This window comes from Lissotriton helveticus, chromosome 6 (assembly GCF_964261635.1).
Source record: "Lissotriton helveticus chromosome 6, aLisHel1.1, whole genome shotgun sequence".
NCBI lineage: Eukaryota > Metazoa > Chordata > Amphibia > Caudata > Salamandridae > Lissotriton > Lissotriton helveticus.
This window is the reverse complement of record NC_136067.1, coordinates 1,920,272,411-1,920,293,777: the sequence shown is the minus strand read 5'-3', so window position 1 is coordinate 1,920,293,777 and position 21,367 is coordinate 1,920,272,411. Positions and strand designations below refer to the sequence as shown.

Below are 21,367 nucleotides of genomic sequence, written 5' to 3'. Positions count from 1 at the left end.
TCCCCTCTAATAAAAAAAAATTCAAATGAAAAGGCCGTCCCCGGGGTCATAATTGGCCTGAGGAGGGGGGCCATGCGGCCCCCTCCACATAAATAAATAAAAATGTTTTTTAAAAGTCCGGCCATGCCCCGGGGGATGGTGTCCATTGGGCCAAATTGGCCTCGGGAGGAGGGCCACGCAGCCCCCTACACATTTTTTTTTAATAAATAGGGGTCAGGCCCCGGGGGATGGGGTCCCCAGGGCCCAAAAAATGTAAAAGAAGGGGGGCCACACAGCACCCCTTGTAAAAAAAAATGGAATTAAACCCGCCATCTCGCCTCGCCGCCTTTCTCCACCACTCTGCAAATGTGTCCCCTGATGCATTGTTAGATGGGGAATTAATTCACCTTGAATACTGAGGGTCCCTGGGGGCCAACTAGCCCACCATTTACCTCCAATATGCGCCACAGAGCTGCCTTGCAAAGAGGTGGTCCGAGTCCACGCCCCTTTTTACACCACTCTGCAAACGCGCTTCTTGGCACATTGTTGGTGGGGCGATGAGCTCCTCTTGTGTCCTGAGGACCTCAGGACATAAGTGGACTTCATCGCCCGAGCAGCAGTGCGCCAAGAGGTGCGTTTATAGAGTGGTGTAAAAAGGGGGCGTGGCTTTAGACCACCTCTCTGCAATCCAGCTCTGTGGCGCATATTGGAGGTACCTGGTGGGCTAGTTGGCCCCCTGGGACCCTCATTATTCAAGGGAAATTAATTCACCATCTAACAACGCGCCAGGGGGCGTGTTTGCAGAGTGGCGTAGAAAGGGTGTGTGGCCTTTGTCTACCTCTCAGCAATCCCACTGTGCGGGGCTTACTGGAGGTAAGAGGTAGGCTAGTTGGCCCCTAAAGGACCCCCAGCAGTGAAGGGGACTTCAATCCCAATCCAAGAGCGTGCTAGGGAGCCCATTTGTAGAGCGGTGGTGTTGGACTTGGCACTTTTTGCAGGGTCATCCCTGAACTTTTTGCCTTTCTACTGTATTTTGTCTGTTCTGGTTTTGTTGGTTTTATGACTCTGGGCACTTTACCACTGCTGATCAGTGCTAAAGTGCATATGCTATCCCTGTTATAAATTGATGTATGGATTAGTGATTCCATGATTGTCTGATTTGGTTTACTTGTCAGGCCCTATACAGTGCACTGAGTGTGCCCAGGGCTTGTAAACCAAATGCTGCTAGTGGATTTGCAGCACTGGTTGTGCCACCCACAGAAATGGCCTGTAAAAGTGTGTCTAAGGCTTGCCATTGCAGAGCCTGTGTGCAGTCTAGTACTGCCATGTTGACTGGGCATGTGCACCCAGTTGCCAGTCCCTAAACCTTCCCTTTTCTTCATATCAGACACTCCTATGGTAGGCCCAAGGCAGGGTGCATTGTAAGTACAAGGTAGGACAAGCCCTGATGTGTGTGGCATGTCCTAATAGTGAATTACAGCCATTTTCGTTTTTCACTATTGCAAGGCCAACTGTTCTCCATAGAGCAGAATGGGCAGTTAGATTATTACATCTTATAATCCTAACTGACTCAGGGAACACAGTAGAAATTCGAGTCTAGTATGCCCGAACTCAGAAGGATAAAATGCATCTTTTAGTGAAGTTGATTTTAACATTCTGTGTTGAAAATACCACTTTTAGAAAGTGGGTATTTTCTTGTCTAATTATCCAAGCCTGCCTCTGCTAGGTTGTGTATTCCTTGTCTGGAGTTTTAGTGACATGGCTGATGGATTCCAAGAGACAGAATGAGTCAGCCGGTGGTGAATAGAGAGATCTGCATTTAGATGGGTGGGAGGAGTTGCACCTAGGACCTGAATAGGGCTGTGCCTGCCTTCCACAATGCTGGCTCCACCTCCTACGGTACGGCTGATGTCTCTGCACTGCACTGTGAAAGAAGAGAAGGAATCATGTCAACAAAGTGCTCCAGGGCTGTGCTTTCCCTCCACAATGCTGGCTCCACCTCCTGGGGGGCGTCTCATGTTTCTGCCCTGCACTGTGAAAGGAAAGAAGGAGTCTTGTCAACAGAGTGCTCCAGAACTCATTTGGACTGGGCAAAAGCCCCTTTGCCCTCAGAAGACAAAGGATTTTGGGGTATATATATTGGGACCCCAATCCCAAGAAATTAGATCACTTTTGGACTACAAGAAGAAACCTTTGCTGTGGAGAGGAACCCGAAGAAACTGAGGAGAGACTATCCCTAAGCTGAAGTGCTGCTTCGGTGATTGGCCTGCACTGGTTGCCTGACTGCCAAAGGAAGGAGAAAGGTACTTTGTGTGCTTTATTTCAACTTGTGAAGGATCTCGAAGAGCTTGGAAAAGAGCTTGCCCCCTGACCAAAGTCTCAGGACCAGTAGACTTCACCAGCCTTCGTGGATTGCTGCTAGGAATGCTGCTTCAGTGGCTACCGAGGCAGGGAGCTGTGACCGACTCTCACGACCAGCCCGGTGTCCTGTAGGCACTGCATCGAACAACGTCTGCATCGAACAACGCAAGCTCTGAGCACACCAACTCCGTCCTGACGCCGTCACCGCGCCGTTGCCTGCACCGCGACTTGGGGACACTGTGACGTGCAACGCCTCGATACACCAAATCGAACTGGTCTGACCAACACGATCACTGTTGCTGACTTCGAGTCCTGTGAACGCATCGGAGTTGGGCACTGCTCGCACCCTTCGCGATGCACCGCCCGACTTGTACCACTATGCGGACTGATCGACGCCAGCTCCCGCAATCCGGCTCTGTTGCCACACCACAAGCTGCAATATTTCACGAGACAGTGGTCCCAAACAACAGTTTCAATTTAAAAACAAAAATATATATAGATCAAAATTTGAATCTATATTCAATGTCCAGCCGGACAAATTTTAATAATCAATATAATCAAATGTGGCAAGATATCAAACAATTTCCAAGTGGGACACAAGCCTGTGTCCAACTACCACATACATACAAACATAGAAAAACGAACAGTTACAAGGCAAGAAAGAGTCTGTAAATTGATCAAAATTATGACAAACAATTATTAATTAGATACACTTTCTGTGATTTCACAATAGAAAGGTGTTCAAATCATCAAGTGTAAGCTGTCGACGATGTTTCGATCCCTTTTTAATGCGGGATCATCATCAGGACATATCAATACATGCCTTTACTCTCCAGTTTTATTTGGCTCTTCTAGTGGTATTTTAGTGGTATTTTTATGCGAAAGATGCCAGTTTAAATCAATTATAGGCTCCACAAACTAATAAAAAGTAGCAAGGCAATATCATCCATTAGGGCTACATCAACTCCCGTGGTGCACTCCGATGAAAGAGCGTAAGGACTCCAAAATGGAGAGTTGTGTGCGTCGTTGAGATGAATAAGGCAAGAGCCCGAGTAAATTAATCTCCGGTCCAATCCGATAGAATGAAGTGAAGCTCCCGTAATAGGGGGTCTGGCGCATCCAATACCACAATAAGGTATGCAGTTGAGATAATACTCGATCAAAGTGTTTGATATCTTGCCACATTTGATTATATTGATTATTAAAATTTGTCCGGCTGGACATTGAATATAGATTCCAATTTTGGTCTATATATATTTTTGTTTTTAAATTGAAACTGTTGTTTGGGACCACTGTCTCGTGAAATATTGTATACTCCCAAGGTCCCAGACCTATTGCTACTTTGGGTTCCCCTTGTTCTATATAGCAGCACCGCAAGCTGCAAGCACTGCATCGAAGCACCGTCTCTCCCTGCAACGTACGCCTCGGACCCACCGACTCTGTCAACGGGACGTTGCCTGCACAGCAGTGAGGGACAACGCGTCCTGCAATGCTTTCTTTTCTGCACCGCGACGAACGCCTCAAGTAAAGGTACTGTGACTGAGTCTGTCGACACTTGAGTGGGCCCGTACCGATGCGGTCTGCTGGATTTGTTAGACTCTGTGTTATTTCAGCAACGCTGTAGCCGGACAGGGCTATCGGCTCGCACAGAACTCTGATTTAAGCATTTTTAACAGGAACTCTTGATTTCTAATAGTATTGTGGATTATTTTTATCGTTTATGGTCTTGTGGTAAATCTATATAAAAGATACTTATTTTTTATAACTATACCACCTGTATGGCATCCATTTGTAGTGTTGTCACTGGATCCCTGTTTGGGCCCCATTAGGATGGCGGGCGGATCGCCGCCGCCAGCCCGGCTGGGGCGATCCGCCCGCCATCCGTGCACAAATGACCCCCGTCATATTAGGATGGCTGGGGGGTCCGCGGCGGACGGAAAGACCGTCCGCCGCTTTTCCGCCCGGTCGACATGTTGACCGGGTGGAAAAGGGTTCTATACGGTGGCGGTGTCTAATAGACACCGCCAGCCATATTAGCTTGTGCCTTAACAGATGCCTTTCCATGGCGTGGCGGCCACGGAAAGGCATGCGGAGTCTGTTTAGGGGCCAATTGCGGGCCCCCAGGGACTCCGGCAGTGTGGGGGTGCACATGGGGGGGGTACCAGTTCCATTGCCAACATGGCAGGCACCGCGCGGTGCCTGCCATGTTGTGCATGGGAATGCACAAAATGCCTTCCTAATAATATTATTATATTAGTGATGCAGGATGCGCCCGCCACTGTGGCAGGTGCATCCTAATGGCACATACGGGACCCCGTCCCTGGTTCCGACAGGATGTCCGCCTGCCATCCTAATGTGCCCCTTTGTGTTCACAAATGCTTTACACACCGCCTCTGAGATAAGCCTGTCTGCGTGCGCCAAGCTACCAAGGGGGTGAGCAGGGGTTATTTTAGGAGTGTACCCCCTTACCCTGACTGGAGGAGAGGGTCCCTATTTGTCACAAGAAGCCCTCCTGGTACTTCCTGTAAATCCTACGCAACGGAATTCCTGAGCGCTGGTCGGAGGCCCAGCACCCTTTCTCCACCACTCAGCAAATGTGACTACTACTTGAAGAAGCATATTTTCTGCACCTCTGACTTAGAGGTAGTTTTAATCCCAATGCCCTATTATGTACTAGGGCCTTACAAATGAGGTCATGCTAATCACAGGGGTACCCCAACGCATATTGTTCCCTAGTGTTTGTAGGTATTTTTACTGTATTCTAAGTGTCTTTTAGCATAGCACTGGCTCTAGGCCTGGTTGGTCAGAGTCAGTTACCACCAGTACCTGTCAGGAAAAATATGGGGGCACAGGAGCACTTTCTGATCCTCTGTTGGTTCTTTCTGCATATCTCTTGCTTCTTCCTGCACTTTCTATTTGTCTTTCTGGACTTCTGTTGCCTCTTTCTGCATTTGTCTTGCTTCTTTCTGTGCCTGTGTTCCACTTTCTTAACATGTACTACCTCTGTAGGCATAGTTAGAAATTAGCGTTTGAAAAACCTTTGAAAGTCACTGAAAAAAACATAGGTTTCAGGGACGCTATAGTTAGAAAATAGCATTTAAAAAACCTTTGAAATTCACTGAAAAAAACATAGGTTTCAGGCACGTTATAGTTAGAAATTAGCATTTAAAAAACCTTAGAAATTCACTGAAAAAAACAGAGGTTTCAGAGACGTTATAGTTAGTTGAACATTTCACTCTTAAAAAGCCAGTGAAATTCGGCCGTTATAGTTAGTTCAGCTAACTATAACTCGCGTCCCCGCAATGCACTGCAGATGACGTCACATATTACATCATTCATGACATGGTCAGTGACATCACCGATGACATCACTGATGGTATCTCAAATGACATCACTGATGACATCACTGATGACATCATCCACGTGATAATCTGATGCACCTCCTCACACCATAATATAACCTTAGGTACACCCACTCTAAAATACAGAGTACAATTTTCGAAACCATAGACACACCAATACCAGTTACTACATACTCACTCACTGATTCCTAGGTCTACACACACATCACTCATTCACCCATATAGTCACTCATACATGCAGTCACTCATCAATACAGCACTATCATATGCACTCATACACCTATACAGACACTCACAAACCGCCACTCACCCATACAGTTACTTCCACACCTAGTCAGTCATGTAAAGAATCAATCACACTCCCATTTACTCATCTATACAGTTATACACACACCACCTCATCAATTCATACAGATACTAACACCTACTTACTCTCTTATACAATCACTGACACAAGCACACACTCATCCATACAGCCACTTTCACTATCACGCACTCTCACATATAGTCATTACTATACTCCAACACTCACATATACTGCCTTCCACATATGTAGTTACTCCCACATATACCACTGAGACATCCATTCACTCACCAACCCAGCCATACGCACTCACTCACCCATATAGCCCCACACAGACACACTCTTGAACCCATACACCCAGTGAATCATCCACTCACACATCTATGCACAAAGTCACACACCCCCCACCCACCCACACGAATACTCAGGCACCCATACAGATACTCAGGCAACCAATCAATAACCTATATAGACACTCATGTAGCTACTCACCAACCCATGCAGCAGCTTACACAACAACAGACACACTGATACAGACATTCACACAGTTTAGTCACTAACCCATGCATTCAGTAAGACACATTTAATCACTCACTTATACAGTTACGCACCTAACAAATCCTCCATCCACACACTTATACACCCACTCATTCTTCAATACACTTTGGCATATATATAAAACATATTTAAACTTTATAGAAACACACAGTCACTGGATGATATCACCAGTGATGTCATCAGTGATGTCATTTGAGATGTCATCAGTAATGTCACTGACCATGTCATGAATGATGTAATATGTGACATCATCAGCAGTGCATTGCAGGGGCGGAGTTATAGTTAGCTGAACTAACTATAATGGCTGAATTTCACTGGTTTTGTACGAGTAAAGTAAAGTAAAGTCCACATTTGTAACGCGCACAATCACCCGTAAGGGTCTCTAGGCGCTGGGGGCCGTCGGGAAGATTAAGCGAGCTATTGCCCAGAGTCACATGGTGCTGGGCTAACCTGCCGCCGGAGCCGGGGATCGAACCGTGGTCCCCAGATTCCAGCGTCAGTCGCCCTGGCCGCGGCGCCACACCTCTTCCAAGTGAAATGTCAAACTAACTATAACCTCTCTGAAAGCTCTGTTTTTTTCAGTGAATTTCTAAGGTTTGTTAAGTGCTAATTTCTAACTATAACGTGCCTGAAACCTATGTTTTTTTTAGTGAATCCATACTAATATAATAAAGAGAGAATCCAAACCTTTGAGGCGAGTAATCTCAGGAACCACAGCACCAATCACAACACCCAATACAGCGTTGGAAAGGGCAGTTGCAGCAGAAGGACATAGGCTATGCAGACGCCCACCATATACATTTAAAAGGTAAAAGAACCGTGCCAGCAAAGTAGTCCCTTGTGGGCGTGTCTGCGTTGTGCTGTGGGCGTGTGCTGGGGGCATGACAAACGCTGGGGGCGTGTGGTACGTTCCGCCCTTCATGCCATGTCTCATATCGTGTGCTAATCCCACCCTGCTCCCTTTAAATACCCCTGCACCCCATAATCATAACCCACCCTTACTCCTTAAAATACCCCAACACCCTTAAACACTAACCCATCTTAACCCTAGAAATATACCCTGTACCCCAAAACCCAAATCTATCCCTAAACCCTAAAAATAACCCTGTACCCCAAAGCCCAAACCTAGCACTGAACCCTATAAATACCCCTGTACCTCAAAACCCAAACCTACCCCTCAACCCTAAAAATACCCCTTTACCCCAAAACCCAAACCTAGCCCTGAACCCTAAAAATACCACTGTACCCCAAAACCCAAACCTACCCCTGAACCCTAAAATACCCCTGTACCCCAAAACCCAAACCTAGCCCTGAACCCTTAAAATACCCCTCTACCCCAAAACCCAAACCTACCCCTGAACCCTAAAAATACCCCTGTACCCCAAAACCCAAACCTAGCCCTGAACCCTAAAAATAACCCTGTACCCCAAAACCCAAACCTACCCCATAACCCTAAAATACCCCTGTACCCCAAACCGCAAACCTAGCCCTGAACCCTAAAAATACCCCTGTACCCCAAAACCCAAACCTAGCCCTGAACCTTTAAAATACCCCTGTATTCCAAAACCTACCCCTGAACCCTAAAAATACCCCTATACCCCAAAACCCAAACCTAGCCCTGAACCCTAAAAATACCCCTGTGCCCCAAAACCCATACCTATAGTAAACCCTAAAACTACCCCTGTACCCCATAACCCAAAACTATATCTGAACCCTTAAAATACTGAAACACCCCAAAACATATACCTCAGTACCCCAAAACATATACCCCTATACCCATACATACCTTATCCAAACATTAAAAAAAACATGCTTTTACCATTCATGCATTTACAACGAATTTCGTTGTAAATGTATGCGCGGTAAAAGCATATAAAATGTAATGCCATGCGTTATAATGGCATTGCGGAGTCATGGTACTTTCGTAATGAAAGTATGCAGAGTGATGGTATGCGGGAAGAAAGTTGCGGAATAATGGGTGTTTACCCTCCCCCTATAAGTACATTGGTGGCACGGCGGCCCACATCTCCAGCAACATACTTATTTTTTCACCACCCATTTGAAAAATGCACAGGTCTCTCTTATTGATGGCCAGCACCTACATACACTTTTAGACACACCTCCCGCCACAAGTTCTAGAATTGCGAACTTTAGAGCTGAGGAGCTACGTTCGAATCTCGGCATCAGCTCAACATCCTGTGATTCTAGGCAAATCGCTTTGTCTCCCCGTGCCTACCACAAATGAATGTGTTCTTCTGTAATGTAAATTGATCTCATGCCATGTTGTCGAGTTCGCGCTATAGAATATTGCAAGGAAAAATAAAGTAGGGAAACTCGAGTTCACACACTACTGAACGCGCACTCTTAAGTGCATCAGCAGTGCACTGTGAATCGGAGCGTTTCACAGGCCTGTCACAGATAAGAAATGCTATCTAAACGAAATCCTACAAAACAATATACTACTGGCCGGCAGCAATTCATACCCGGACAACATCGGGACGGGCTGCTAGTATATATATATATATATACATATATATGTGTATTGTGAATATATATATATGTGTACCGTGAATTTATAACAGCGGAGACACGGTGCACATGTATATGTTGAGTAGTTTTACTGTATATGTAAAATCTTCTCAGGCAGCTGGAACTTAAATATGCACTGAGCATTTCCTGACATTTGGTGGACACATATATACCGTGCGGGTATAAATCATTCAGTTAAGCAGTGAACAGCCTATGAGTGCTACAGTGCATTGAGGGTACACTACTGTGCATTGTGTGTATGCTGTAGGAGTATATGTGTGCCTATGGATGGTACAATACATGGAGGGCCCTAGGTTCCATTTTGGAAGACCCAGGCCTGCATGGTGTAACATGGAGTGGAGGTAGAGAGGTAGCGAGAGGCCCCCATACAGATTTGTGCATTGCTGCATTTCTGTAAGCTGTTTGGGACACACACTGTGGAGAGGAGAGCAAGGCTTCCCCTGTACACTTCAAAGGATGGTCTTTGATTCACTGTGAGGTCACAATGACGGGGCCTTGGAACATTCCAGGAGGGAAATGGTGCTGATAAGGGAATCATACAATGTAGGGCTGGGAGCCCTGGGCTAACCTTTTGAGGCACTTATCACTATGGCTGACATCCAGGAGTGAACTCTATTCACTCCCAAGGCCTGTGTTGTGGGAATATGAGCTTTGGAGAGTCCCCTGCTGTGACAGACTGCTCTTCTAGAGGAAGACGGAGCGGAGGAGTAAACACTTAAAAATAAACAGAACCCCAACATAAATATTCAAAGACTCAGACCTAAATCATATTTGATGTCTGGAACTGGACTATAAGAGGGCGAGTTCGAGACACCAAACATTGTCATCTGCCAAGCAGCCAGATGGGCTGTGTGAGAAGGGGAAGCTCTGCAAGACCCTGTGACCAGGACTGGGGGGCCATGCCTACTAGTCTCACTGCTGAGTGAGGGGACATTATCCAGAGAATCCAAGACCACCTGCCCTGGAGACCAGTGCCTGTCTGGTTGCTAAGGCCAGTGTGCCAAGTGAGGAAGAGGAGAGCATTGGAGGTAGCGAGGTCCAGTGGGGAGCCCTCTTGAGTGGACTCCCTGTGCGAGGTGTGAGGAAACTACTGCTGCACTGATCAGGTCGTTGCCCATGAGCAGGACAGAGTTTGCAACCCCCATATACACCAGGTGGGGCCACCGTGGAAAAGACTGAGGCACGGTATGGGCCAAAGCCTTGTGCGGTAGCGTGGTGGTGACCCCGTATGCCAGGTAAGGCCGCTGTGAAAAAAACTGCCATGCTGTAAAGGCCATAGCTTTGTGTGCTAGTGAGGTATTGACCCTGTATGCCAGAGGGCCTGTTGTGGGAAAGGCTGTTGTGCGGTAAGTGCCATAGGCTTGTGCAGTAGTGAGGCGGCAACCCCATATGCCAGGAGTTGCTGCAGTGGAGAATATCATCATGCTGAACGGGCTGGAGCCCGTGGACTGTGAGATGGGGTGACCTCGTATGTCAAAGGGGGTCACAAGGACCACCAAGGACTAAGACTTGTTCTGCCCCTGCTGGAGTAGAGAGAAAGCAGTGGAAACTCCTGCACACCATCATCCAGGCGAGGGTCCCCACACAGGATTGACTTAGTCAACCCCACAGGATTGACGTAGTCAACCCATCAGAACACCATCCAAACACTAACCCTGCAGGAGGAGCCAAAGAGAGCCTCCAGACATTTTGGGAGGATGACCATGAGTGAGAGACTCTGTACTTGCTGAGAGCTGCCACCTGGGCCCAAGGATGGGGTGCAATCAGGAACTCCATACACTTCACACGTGCAGATGCGGAGGAGATTGGTTTCAGACCTGTCGGCCTCCGGGAAACTTGATGCTAAATTAGCATAGTAGCTCTGGAAGACTATTAACTTTGAGTTATAGTCATAGTGGACTCTGGAGACTTGGACATCTAGTGGGGCAGACCCATGGATGTTACCATTAGTGGATGGGGAATAACTTTGATCGCTAACGCGAAGAGTGAGTGAGACAGACAACGCTAGAGCCCCAACCTCAGGGGAGGAATGTGTAATTGTTTGTGAATGTGGTATTTCTCCTTTCTACTGAGAACAGCAGAAAATAAAATACTTCTGTTTTTCTATAAAAGTGAGTATTTTGCTGGACAAGGATTTATTGCTGCTACTGCCTGCATTTTGAGTTGTGTGCCCGTGATCACTATCCTGTATCCACCTCCCCCCAAGGGAGCCTTGGACTGCTTGGACCACGCTATCCTGGAAGTCAAGTGCAGCAATGGTACTTGGCCCAGTTACTCAGAATTCATTGTAGGTGGGGCCCAACATACGAGGAGTAAAATTCCTCCACCCCCACAGTTTGACTTAGTAGCTCCTGCGTGTCCTGTGGCACTGGAAGGGTTTCTGACAGTGCACATGTTCTTTGTTCAGCTACGAACCGTACACATTTTGTGCAAAGATATGCACTGTACCGGTATATGTGGTGGAGGTATATGGTGCAGAGATATGCACAAAGAAGGTGTATGCTGTAGAGGTACTTGGTGTGGCGTGCACTATGAAGGTAATACCTTGGAGGCATGAGGTACACAGGGAGTCAACTGTGGAGGTGTAAACGGTGCGAAAAGGTTTCACACTGACATGTTTTGTACAGGTGTAAAACTTGTAGGAATTAAGTATGCAGATATGCATTGTGGAAAGTGCAAACTACACATCAATGTGGTGCACATATATTCATTATGCATATATAAGCATGTAAAATATGGTGCAAATACATGCACTGGGCAGTTGAACTGTGTCCAGTATATGCTCTGAAACCATGGTTGGTACATTCCCTGTCTTGCTTTCAGAACATTTGATATCTCATCTTAAGTAAAAATCTGAAATCCTTCTCAATTTACTTTCCATAATTCATACATTTTATTTTCCACAATTTACACATTTAACTTTCCCTAGTTTATACAGTAGAAAAGGCTTTCAGTGACATTCATATGCAACACCTTTATCCCTACAGTATAAAAGTCGGTATTTTAAGAAAGTGAATATTGCGTTTCAAGGTTTGATTTTAGATAGCAGATGTTACTGCCATGGACAGAGAGCAGACTTTGAGTGAAGGCTGTGGCTTGCAGTGTTGGGGGATTTTTGATTGGTGCCTAGAGGCAGTGCTAGTGCAAAGGGTTTGCCCCCCAAGGTAAAGGGCATTTCACTGCTCCCCATCCTTTGGTAGGATGTATGACACTACAACGCATGCATTTACATCGCATGCCTTTACAACGCAAGTATTACAACGCAGTCCATTACAACGCATAGTGCTTTTGGGCGCTGGATAGTGAATAGTTTAATTTACTATTCCAACTCCAGTCCCCGTGGACACTAGGGAAGGTTATTGGATAGTAAATTAACCTATTCCCTATCCTAGAGCGCCCCCCAGAGCAATGCGTTGTAATAGTTTGCGTTGTAATGGTTGCGTTGTAAAGGCTCTACGATGTAAAAGTTGCGTTGTAAGTGTTGTTCACCCCTTTGGTACTGCAGCCGCATCTAGCAAGTGCCTGGTGGCATCCACCTATATATGCGGTATTTATATCATGCTAGCCTAGTCGATAGGTAGTGGAGTATCTGGGGAGTGAGGGAGCCATCTTCTGTCACAAAGAGAGTTTTGCTATTGCACCAGCAGCATCCCCCATCGACAGTTCTTCTCCTTCCACAAAGGGGTCCTCAAACCACACACACATATTCTATATTTATCTCTCTCTCCCTCTCTTTCTCCTGCATTCATTCTTTCTCATTCACACTCTCTTCCTCTGTTACATTCAGTCTCTACAGATGGTCTCCTCTTCCCTCCCCCACCCGCCAAAGGGGTATTAGCTAAAGAGTCAAAGGTGCCTAATAGAGTCTCTGTTAACATAGGCCTAGTTGACAGCTTTGGCCCCCAGCATGGAAAGCCCTTGACGTAGCATGGTCGGGGCCACAGGGGCAGTTGCACCGGTGGCAACATTCTTAAGGGCGCCAAATGGTAACATTTTCTTCAAATCTAATAGATGTGCTTGGGGGTAAGGGTCTCAATATTGGAATGGTGGAAGGGAACCAGGAAGTGCTAATGGTCCAACCCTGGCACTGTTTTTTCCATTTAGTGCATGACAATTATTACACACTGTCTAATTCTTAAAATATCTACACAATTACAAACTTCAAATTATTAACACAGAATATATTCCTTTCCGACGCGTTTCGGCCATTCGCCTTCCTCAGGAATTCTGTGGTTTCCTTTGACACATCAACAGTTGCTAAAATGATGAGAAATAATATTTTAGTGTTATATTTTTTACAACTTGTGACTTCTTCTCAATGTCTGTCAAGTTACTTCTACTCTTTCATTTCTCTTTAGGATTACGTTTGCTATTCTTATAGTGATTAATCAAAAGCTATGTGTCAACCCTGTCCTGCTCTGTGCTGCCGTATCTACCTTTCTGTACAATTATTTACAAAAACTATACATTTATATACATATTTTACATTTCTTATCCAACAGTTATATACAATAAGAGCATCAGTTACTTAATTCATAAATGCATTCTTTACATACAATGGGGAGTTGTGCATATATTTCCCATTTAGAACACAGTCATTGGGGACGCAACCATTAAATAAAGAAACGCTAAGTACTCAAGTCTGAGTGCCCTCGTCATACAAGAATAGGTACGTGGTCACAATCAAGTGGCAATACATAATGGTAATAGGTTTAATAACTATAGAAACCCATGAAGACCTAACTTATAATAATTAGCGTGACTTGCACGACGTACAAGGGCCTCTTAATTCACCCCCATTCCCCATCAAATTCCCATCTGTCCTTACATGAATAATCGGTGTAAGCTCCCATCTGCAGGCAATAGACAAAGTTAAAAATATCTGTATGTAAAGAATGCATTTATGAATTAAGTAACTGATGCTCTTATTGTATATAACTGTTGGATAAGAAATGTAAAATATGTATATAAATGTATAGTTTTTGTAAATAATTGTACAGAAAGGTAGATACGGCAGCACAGAGCAGGACAGGGTTGACACATAGCTTTTGATTAATCACTATAAGAATAGCAAACGTTATCCTAAAGAGAAATGAAAGAGTAGAAGTAACTTGACAGACATTGAGAAGAAGTCACAAGTTGTAAAAAATATAACACTAAAATATTATTTCTCATCATTTTAGCAACTGTTGATGTGTCAAAGGAAACCACAGAATTCCTGAGGAAGGCGAATGGCCGAAACGCGTCGGAAAGGAATATATTCTGTGTTAATAATTTGAAGTTTGTAATTGTGTAGATATTTTAAGAATTAGACAGTGTGTAATAATTGTCATGCACTAAATGGAAAAAATTGATGTATAGAAAAAACTAGAGTGTGTACAAAAAATATAAAGGAAATAAGTTTTGATAAAAAGTATATATACAATTCAAAAAAAGAGATATATATAAATAGAAATAATAAAAAAAACTCAACATTCAACGCCACTTGGTAGACATTGATTTATCTCTATAACGTCTAAGTTACTCAGAAGTATCGTTGCACGTAACCCGGTGTGTACAGTTCAGTTTTTACAAAGAGATACTATACCTTGCTAGGGTTTATCCTTTTAGGCAGGGGCCCCCATTTTTCAAAAAAGACCAACCCTGGCACTGGCAACCCACGCCACGCCCATCCCCTTCATTGCCCATTGGGCAAGTCCGGCTTAGCTTTCTAAATGCTGAGTTCACACCTGTCCTTCATGCAAAGCGTTCCTGTTGTGGTCCCATACCGAGTGTAATGGAACACACCAGTGGCATGGCCTCTTCGCTGCATGCAAGCAGAGACTACAGGCACGCCGAGATTTAAAGAGATCTGCACTCAATGGATGGACTTTAAAACAGGACTTCTGTGCGGGCTAGACAGAATGCAGAACAATGTCATCCATTCACCCCAGTACAGAGATCGGGGCCTAAATCCATGTTTTTTTAGCTCACCATGCCATTCCAGTTTGGACCCAGCCATATGCAAATCAGTCTTGACCCTGCACCCCAAAGGCGGTGTGCAGTAGCTCTTCTGAAAGGGCAATACCATGCCTTCCACATCAGAAGAGGTGGCAAGTGTGCACCAGCATGAATACAGCCACATTGAACAGTAGTAAACAAACTGGGGCAGGGTGAACAATTATGGTTTTGGGGGACTGAGCAGAAGGTCCTGCCCCCAGGAATGTTCGGGTGGGTGGTAGGGTCAGAAACGGGGCAGTGATTGGTCCGGGGCGAGTTTTATATAGGTTTAAGCAAGCGGTACTATTAGTGAGTGCCGTTTTAGTGGGTGCACCCCGGTTGGCAGATTTAGTTTTAGTTGTTTCCCCACCCACCCCTCCCTAAAAGTTTTGATTTGATGAGGTTGGTGCACAGGGTAAAGGAGGTAATTTATGTTGTTGTGTTATAAGCAGCTGCGTGGCGGTTCCTACACGAGTTTAAAGGTTTAGTAAAGCAAGCATTGCTCATGTTGAGACTCAGTAGAGCTTTGTGGGGGAGGGGGAGTTTATGAATGAAATGAGAGGACAACATTGGTGTATACACGATGGAGGGATGCTGGATCTGGGGCTTAGTGGACAAATGCATCTACTGCAGGGGCCTGTGTTTGACTGCATGGTCACAGGTTCAAATCCAGGCCGGTCCACTCAGCTTTTCACCCATCTGAGGCCGATAAAATGAGTACCATTGAGTTGGGTAACAACAAACATCTTTTATTCAGCGCCAAGATACCTCGGTAGGGGGGAAGGTGCGCTTTACAAACACACAGGTTATGTTATGCGGGGATTTAAGTGTGATGAGTGTGTGGTTGGATTTTGGTTGGTTTGGAAGGGTTGCTTAAGGGAGGGGGGCTTTGTGGATGGTTAAGTAAATGTATATTGAAGCCCATGTTTATGATTAGTATGTTTGGGGTAGAGCCAAGTTTTTGGGGTATTGCCATACTGTGCACCTGTTTCCTTAAAGCGGCCTTTTACACACTATCATCTGGTCAGTCGTTTTGAAGACACCATCCCGCCCAATGTCACCCATGCAGAAAGAGTGAAGTCTAGCCAATGCTGTCAGCCTCTACCTAGTGCCCCCCATCAGCGCTTAGGTTGTGGGGAGCTAGACCTCGAATGCCACCTTGCCAAGCGTCACATCAGGCAGCATTGTGAGATATTGGCCAGTCTGGTGTGTGGTGTGATTTACATTATTGTGGTTCATTCGCCTGATGCTTCATATTTATCAGCAGTTTTTCCTATTGGACAACACTGAGTAATATTTATCAGCAGTGCAATACTTGAGAGTAGTGGGCAGTATTGGTCATTCTACTGGGCAGTGCTGTAACATACTGAGTCATACTGAACAGCTCTATTTCATTTAAACAAACACTTTTTAAATGGTATTTATGTTATTACATGTTCTAGGCGTGTTTAAAAAAAATCAAAAACGAAGGGCCGAGTGTTTAGTCAATTGCAGCCTCCAATATCTCAAAATGGCTGAAATGTAACGTAACAAAATTGACCCAAGACGGACACACTCCTTCTTTCCATGCCCCCATCTTCAGACTGCCCACCATGTTTCATTTTTACTCGATCTGCTCCGTCTTTTCATACATCTTAGATTTAAAATCTGAAAATAGGAGCGTTTTGTAAAACAAAGTGGGGGTTGCTGAGCCTTTAATTGTACCCCATCGCTGTGTAATTCATTGACATGAATGTGAATTAAAGGTAACACTTAACACGAGCTTTAGGAACAATGCTTTGTGGTAGTCAAGAATGGCTCCTAAGCACAGAAAATGTAACTTTCCCAATGTGATTTGGAATGCATAGATCCGCCAAGCTATCACCCACCAACTCATCCTTCCATCTGCCAAACCATTAGATCCAAAACTCACAATACATTCATCCTCAAACACAACCAGCACAAACAAATACACTTGTTAAACAAGCATTGCTGAAGCAAATAGGCCTGGCAATGCATGCAAACAAAGGCATGCACCAGTATGTCCAGACTGTATGTGCCTTGTCTGTGCAGTCTGTCCCTTCTGCTAATCTTACCTGTCTCTTTTGTTTTTTGTTCCCTAAGCTTGCTATGGTATGTTAAACTGCACTACTGTAGTCTGGTATTAGGTTTGCACCAATAAAACCTTGACATTTTGAATAAAGGTTGAATGTACAGCAAAAGGATGGATTCTCTGAGGAGCCTGCCTCCATGTTTATGCTTCTGGAACCTCTGTTGCTGACATACCCAGTCCTATAACTTGGCAAACCCATACAGTTACCTGGGGTTACAAGAAGTAAGGGAGATCAAAACCTTTTCATCCAAGGTCTCCAATTGCAATCCAGCTTTTGATTGCATTTTGCCAGGGTGTTTGTTTCTTAAACATCATGTTAGCACGTTTCGAGGCTGCTATTGAGATATTGCTGTTGTCTATAATTTCCCTTTTAAATAAATGCAAGCGTATGTTAAAATAGCTGAGCTACTTACATGTATTGTATGTGTGTATCAGTGCTGAAGTGTTCTGGAAATGTAGCGTTGTAATGGGGTGCACTTGGGCATTTCCGCCTGGAGCAGCAAATTCCCTGGGGCGGTTCAAGGTGTTGGGTTGACTGAATTTACCTTAGATGAGATTCCTAGCTATCATGTAGGGAGGTAGCAACGTCTGTCTGTACCCTCCTTCTTGTTTCAGAAGGTGGGGGAAGGGTTTGGGAGTGTGTGTGCATGCGCACATGCGTGTGCGCGTTTGTGTGTGTGTGCATGTGTTACAGAGGATATTGAAATTCACACCAACTTGTGTAGATTTCATTGTAGCAGCCAAACGTTTGGAGTCTGATTTGTGGGAGGGGTGGTAGTTTACAGCGGGAAACAATGTTTATAATGCTGCCATTACATCGCGTTCCTTTTACAGCGCAGTCGTTACAACGAACGCGTTGTTAGAGCGCGATACCTTCACATCGCAGTCATTAGATCGACTTGCTGTAGGGGGCGCTCTAACCTAAGGAATAGTATAATTTACTATTCCAACACCTTCCCTTCTGTTGCACACGCTGGAGTTGGAATAGTAAATTATACTATTCCTAAGTCCAGGAACTACAGCAAGTCGATCTAATGACTTGCGATGTAAAGGTATCGCGTTCTAACAACGCAGTCGTTGTAACGACCACTTTGTAATAGAACTCGATGTAATAGCATGCATAGTAACATGCTATATTCCTTACAGTGCATGGATAGCTAGGGAGTGGAATCATGGCAGCTGTGTTTGTGGAGCATCAGAAGAGGAAGTCTTCCTTGAATATTGCACTCAGGGTTATTTTCCCTCCAATCTGTGAAAATTGATCATATGGATGCAGGATCTCCTTATGCTATCATGGGTATCATGTCAACTAAAAGATCATTGTTGAGTGACTCTGAACTGAAGCACATCAGTTCCTCATCACTAAAGGCTGTCTGTCTGTCTTTTTCCAGGGACGTTTGTGTCTGCATTCACCGTACTCTGTGGCGCCCGGACGGATCTCCCGGACAGACACATGTGCTGCGTGTTCTGGTTGAACATCGCCGCCGCCCTCATCCAGTGCCTAACGGCCATCGTCATGGTGGGCTGGATCATGAGTATATTTTGGGGAATGGACATGGTCATCCTTGCCAGTAAGTGCAAAGCTTTACTCTGGTAGTGTCTGTTTTTTGTTCAATTCCCAGGCATTGAGATGACGTCAGAAGAACAGGCCCATTGGGCGGCCTCACCCTGGACCACTGACTAGTAAAGATTGCAATGAAAAAGTGCATTGGGATAACATTCTCATGCGCTTCTCTAAAGGATAAACGTTGAACCCTGACAGAAGACATCCATCTTCTTACTCATAAAATACAATAAATTGATTAAGAAAGGCTGGTATTATTTTTGCACTGAGCATGTCCTATATTTGTGTTGCTATTATGATGATTATAATTGTTATTAATATTGTTGTGGTGATTATCTTTGTTATAATGCTCTTCTTCATGTTGTTGTTGTTCTATCTCTTCTTATTGTTGCTTTTGTTCTTGTCATTATTCTTACTATTCTTCTTATTGTTGTTACTTCTCCTAGTAAAGAGGCAGTAGTTATGTTGTTTTTGAAATACAACTAGGTGTCCTTTTAAATAGTCCACTGATGGCTGATGCTTTCCCTTACTACCACTTCTGCAGATGTTGAAATACAGTGGGGCGCTAATTCACAAAAGCATTTATGAGAGCGGGTAGTAGTACTCTTTAGAATAATCAATCAATCAATTTATAAAGCGCACTACACACCCGCGAGGGTCTCAAGGCGCTGGGGGAAGGGTGGCTGCAGCTAGTGGTCGAAGAGCCAGGTCTTGAGTAGTCTCCTGAAGGTCTGAGGGTCTCCTGTCTGTCGTAGGAAGAGAGGGAGGGAGTTCCATGTCTTGGTGGCGCGGTGAGAGAAGGACCTACCCCCGGAGGTGGTCCTGTGGATGCGTGGGACGGCGGCCATTCAGAGGTCGGCGGAGCGAAGTCTCCTGTTGGGTACGTAGAATGATAGTCGGTTGTTGAGGTATTCTGGGTCGGTGTTGTGGACTCATACACACCTTTGTGAATTTGTTGTGAAACATCCATCTCCCCAAAAGTAAAGATGCAAATAATGCACAGTCCTTCCTATATGTACTAGTTGGTTTTTGACTATGACACATATATTCCCATTTAATTTCAATTTTAGATTTTTTGGGGCAATTCAGAAATGCATGCAAGAATATGTAAAAGGGTACTACAGGAGTCCTGTTTCACGTACTCTCACATGTAAGTTGTGAATTAGCCCCTGAAAGTCCGCATCAGAAAACTAGAACATTGAAGAAAAAGGGCAAAAAGACACAGACTATGGGCAATGTGACACTCCCGTCTTCAAAACCTTTCCTAGACCTTAATCATCTTCACTATTTATCCTTTACCTCGGATAAGCAATGTCATGTTCACTGTACAGTCCTCTTTCCTGAGTCTAGATTGAGACTTGGGCTCAGCCTTCATCCTTCCTTGCAAGAAGTGAAAGCTATAAATGAAGAGTGAACGGGTTGTGGCAAAGTCCAGAATTGGAACTTAGTTTGAGTTCTTTAAATTATTTTTTTCTGCTATAGTTCCACTAGTTTTTATGGTAATATTTATAGTATTTACAGGTAATATTACAGTACTTTTTCCTTTTATTGAACGCATGCCTCTTTTTTATTCTACAAATGTACATAATACCTCTTTGAAATTATTGCTTTTGTGCTCCAGAGTTCTGGGGCATGTAACTTGAAATCACATTTTTAACTGAAGTCTGCAAAAATAGATACCCCTCTATTCTTGTGTGCCACATTAAATTGGTTCCCTACTGTTCCCTCTTAAACCCCCAACAAAGCATATTCCTCCTTTCCTTTCAACCATTTTCTCCTCCCCAATCTCTAGCACCCTATGAGGACTGGTCATAATTCGGCCATTATTTCTGTGGTACTACAAATTCTGTTAAAACTTTTGAGTCCTGCAGGTCCGAAATTCATACAATGAAGACTTATCCGCCAATATCTAAATCAGGTCCTTAGATTAATACTTCTGTGTTTTTTTTACTGTTCCCTGGACCCAACAGCAGTGAGTTGTGTGGCTGCTGGCCCCACACTATTCCACCTGATTGTCAGTCTGAGTAGAGTGTGGTAAAAATAACTTCTCTCAACCCTCTTTAGGTACCTGAATGTGTTCCAGAGAGTTCCCTTGAGTTGACAGATTTGGCCTGTGGGGTGCGGGTTATATTTGGGGGTGGAGTGGCCCTGCACTTTTGCTGATCTGGAGGACCGGAGGTACCTGGGAAGCCAACCATGCTCATTGGCCCTGGAGATTGGTACCGCCTGCAGAGACAGATTTCACATTGGGCTAGAGACCTCCAGACCCTTTTGTTGGTGCAGCTGCAAGCAGTTTACTCATGCCTTAGGAGTGGGATGCTAGGACTTTGAGGTAAGATGTCAAGGAGGACCTGCCTTGTCGGTTAACAAAGACTCTCTTACCGTTTTCTATTACCCGGGCAATTTCATCGCAAATAACTGTGCATATAACCCCAGCAGTACTGTGTGGAATTACTATACTTGGATTCCTAAGAGAGTTCATGGTTCCTGCTGTGCTCCACGCTCCCATTTCTCTGGTTTCTGCTAAACTGACTGGAAACAGAGTGGTGTGGAACTTGAATGAAGAACCCTTTCAGCCCAAGTCTGAGCCTTTGTGTGAAACCTTCTGAATGATATTT

General features: G+C 44.8%; 1 protein-coding gene across 1 annotated transcript in view; it reads left to right on the top strand.

Moving 5' to 3' along the window:
* STUM (stum, mechanosensory transduction mediator homolog) overlaps positions 1-21,367 on the top strand; it is a 320,454-nt gene that overhangs the window by 153,510 nt on the left and 145,577 nt on the right. The window contains exon 2 of the mRNA XM_078649876.1: positions 18,577-18,760. Coding sequence (XP_078506002.1) covers positions 18,577-18,760 — 184 coding nt within the window. The remainder of the gene's footprint in view (positions 1-18,576; positions 18,761-21,367) is intronic.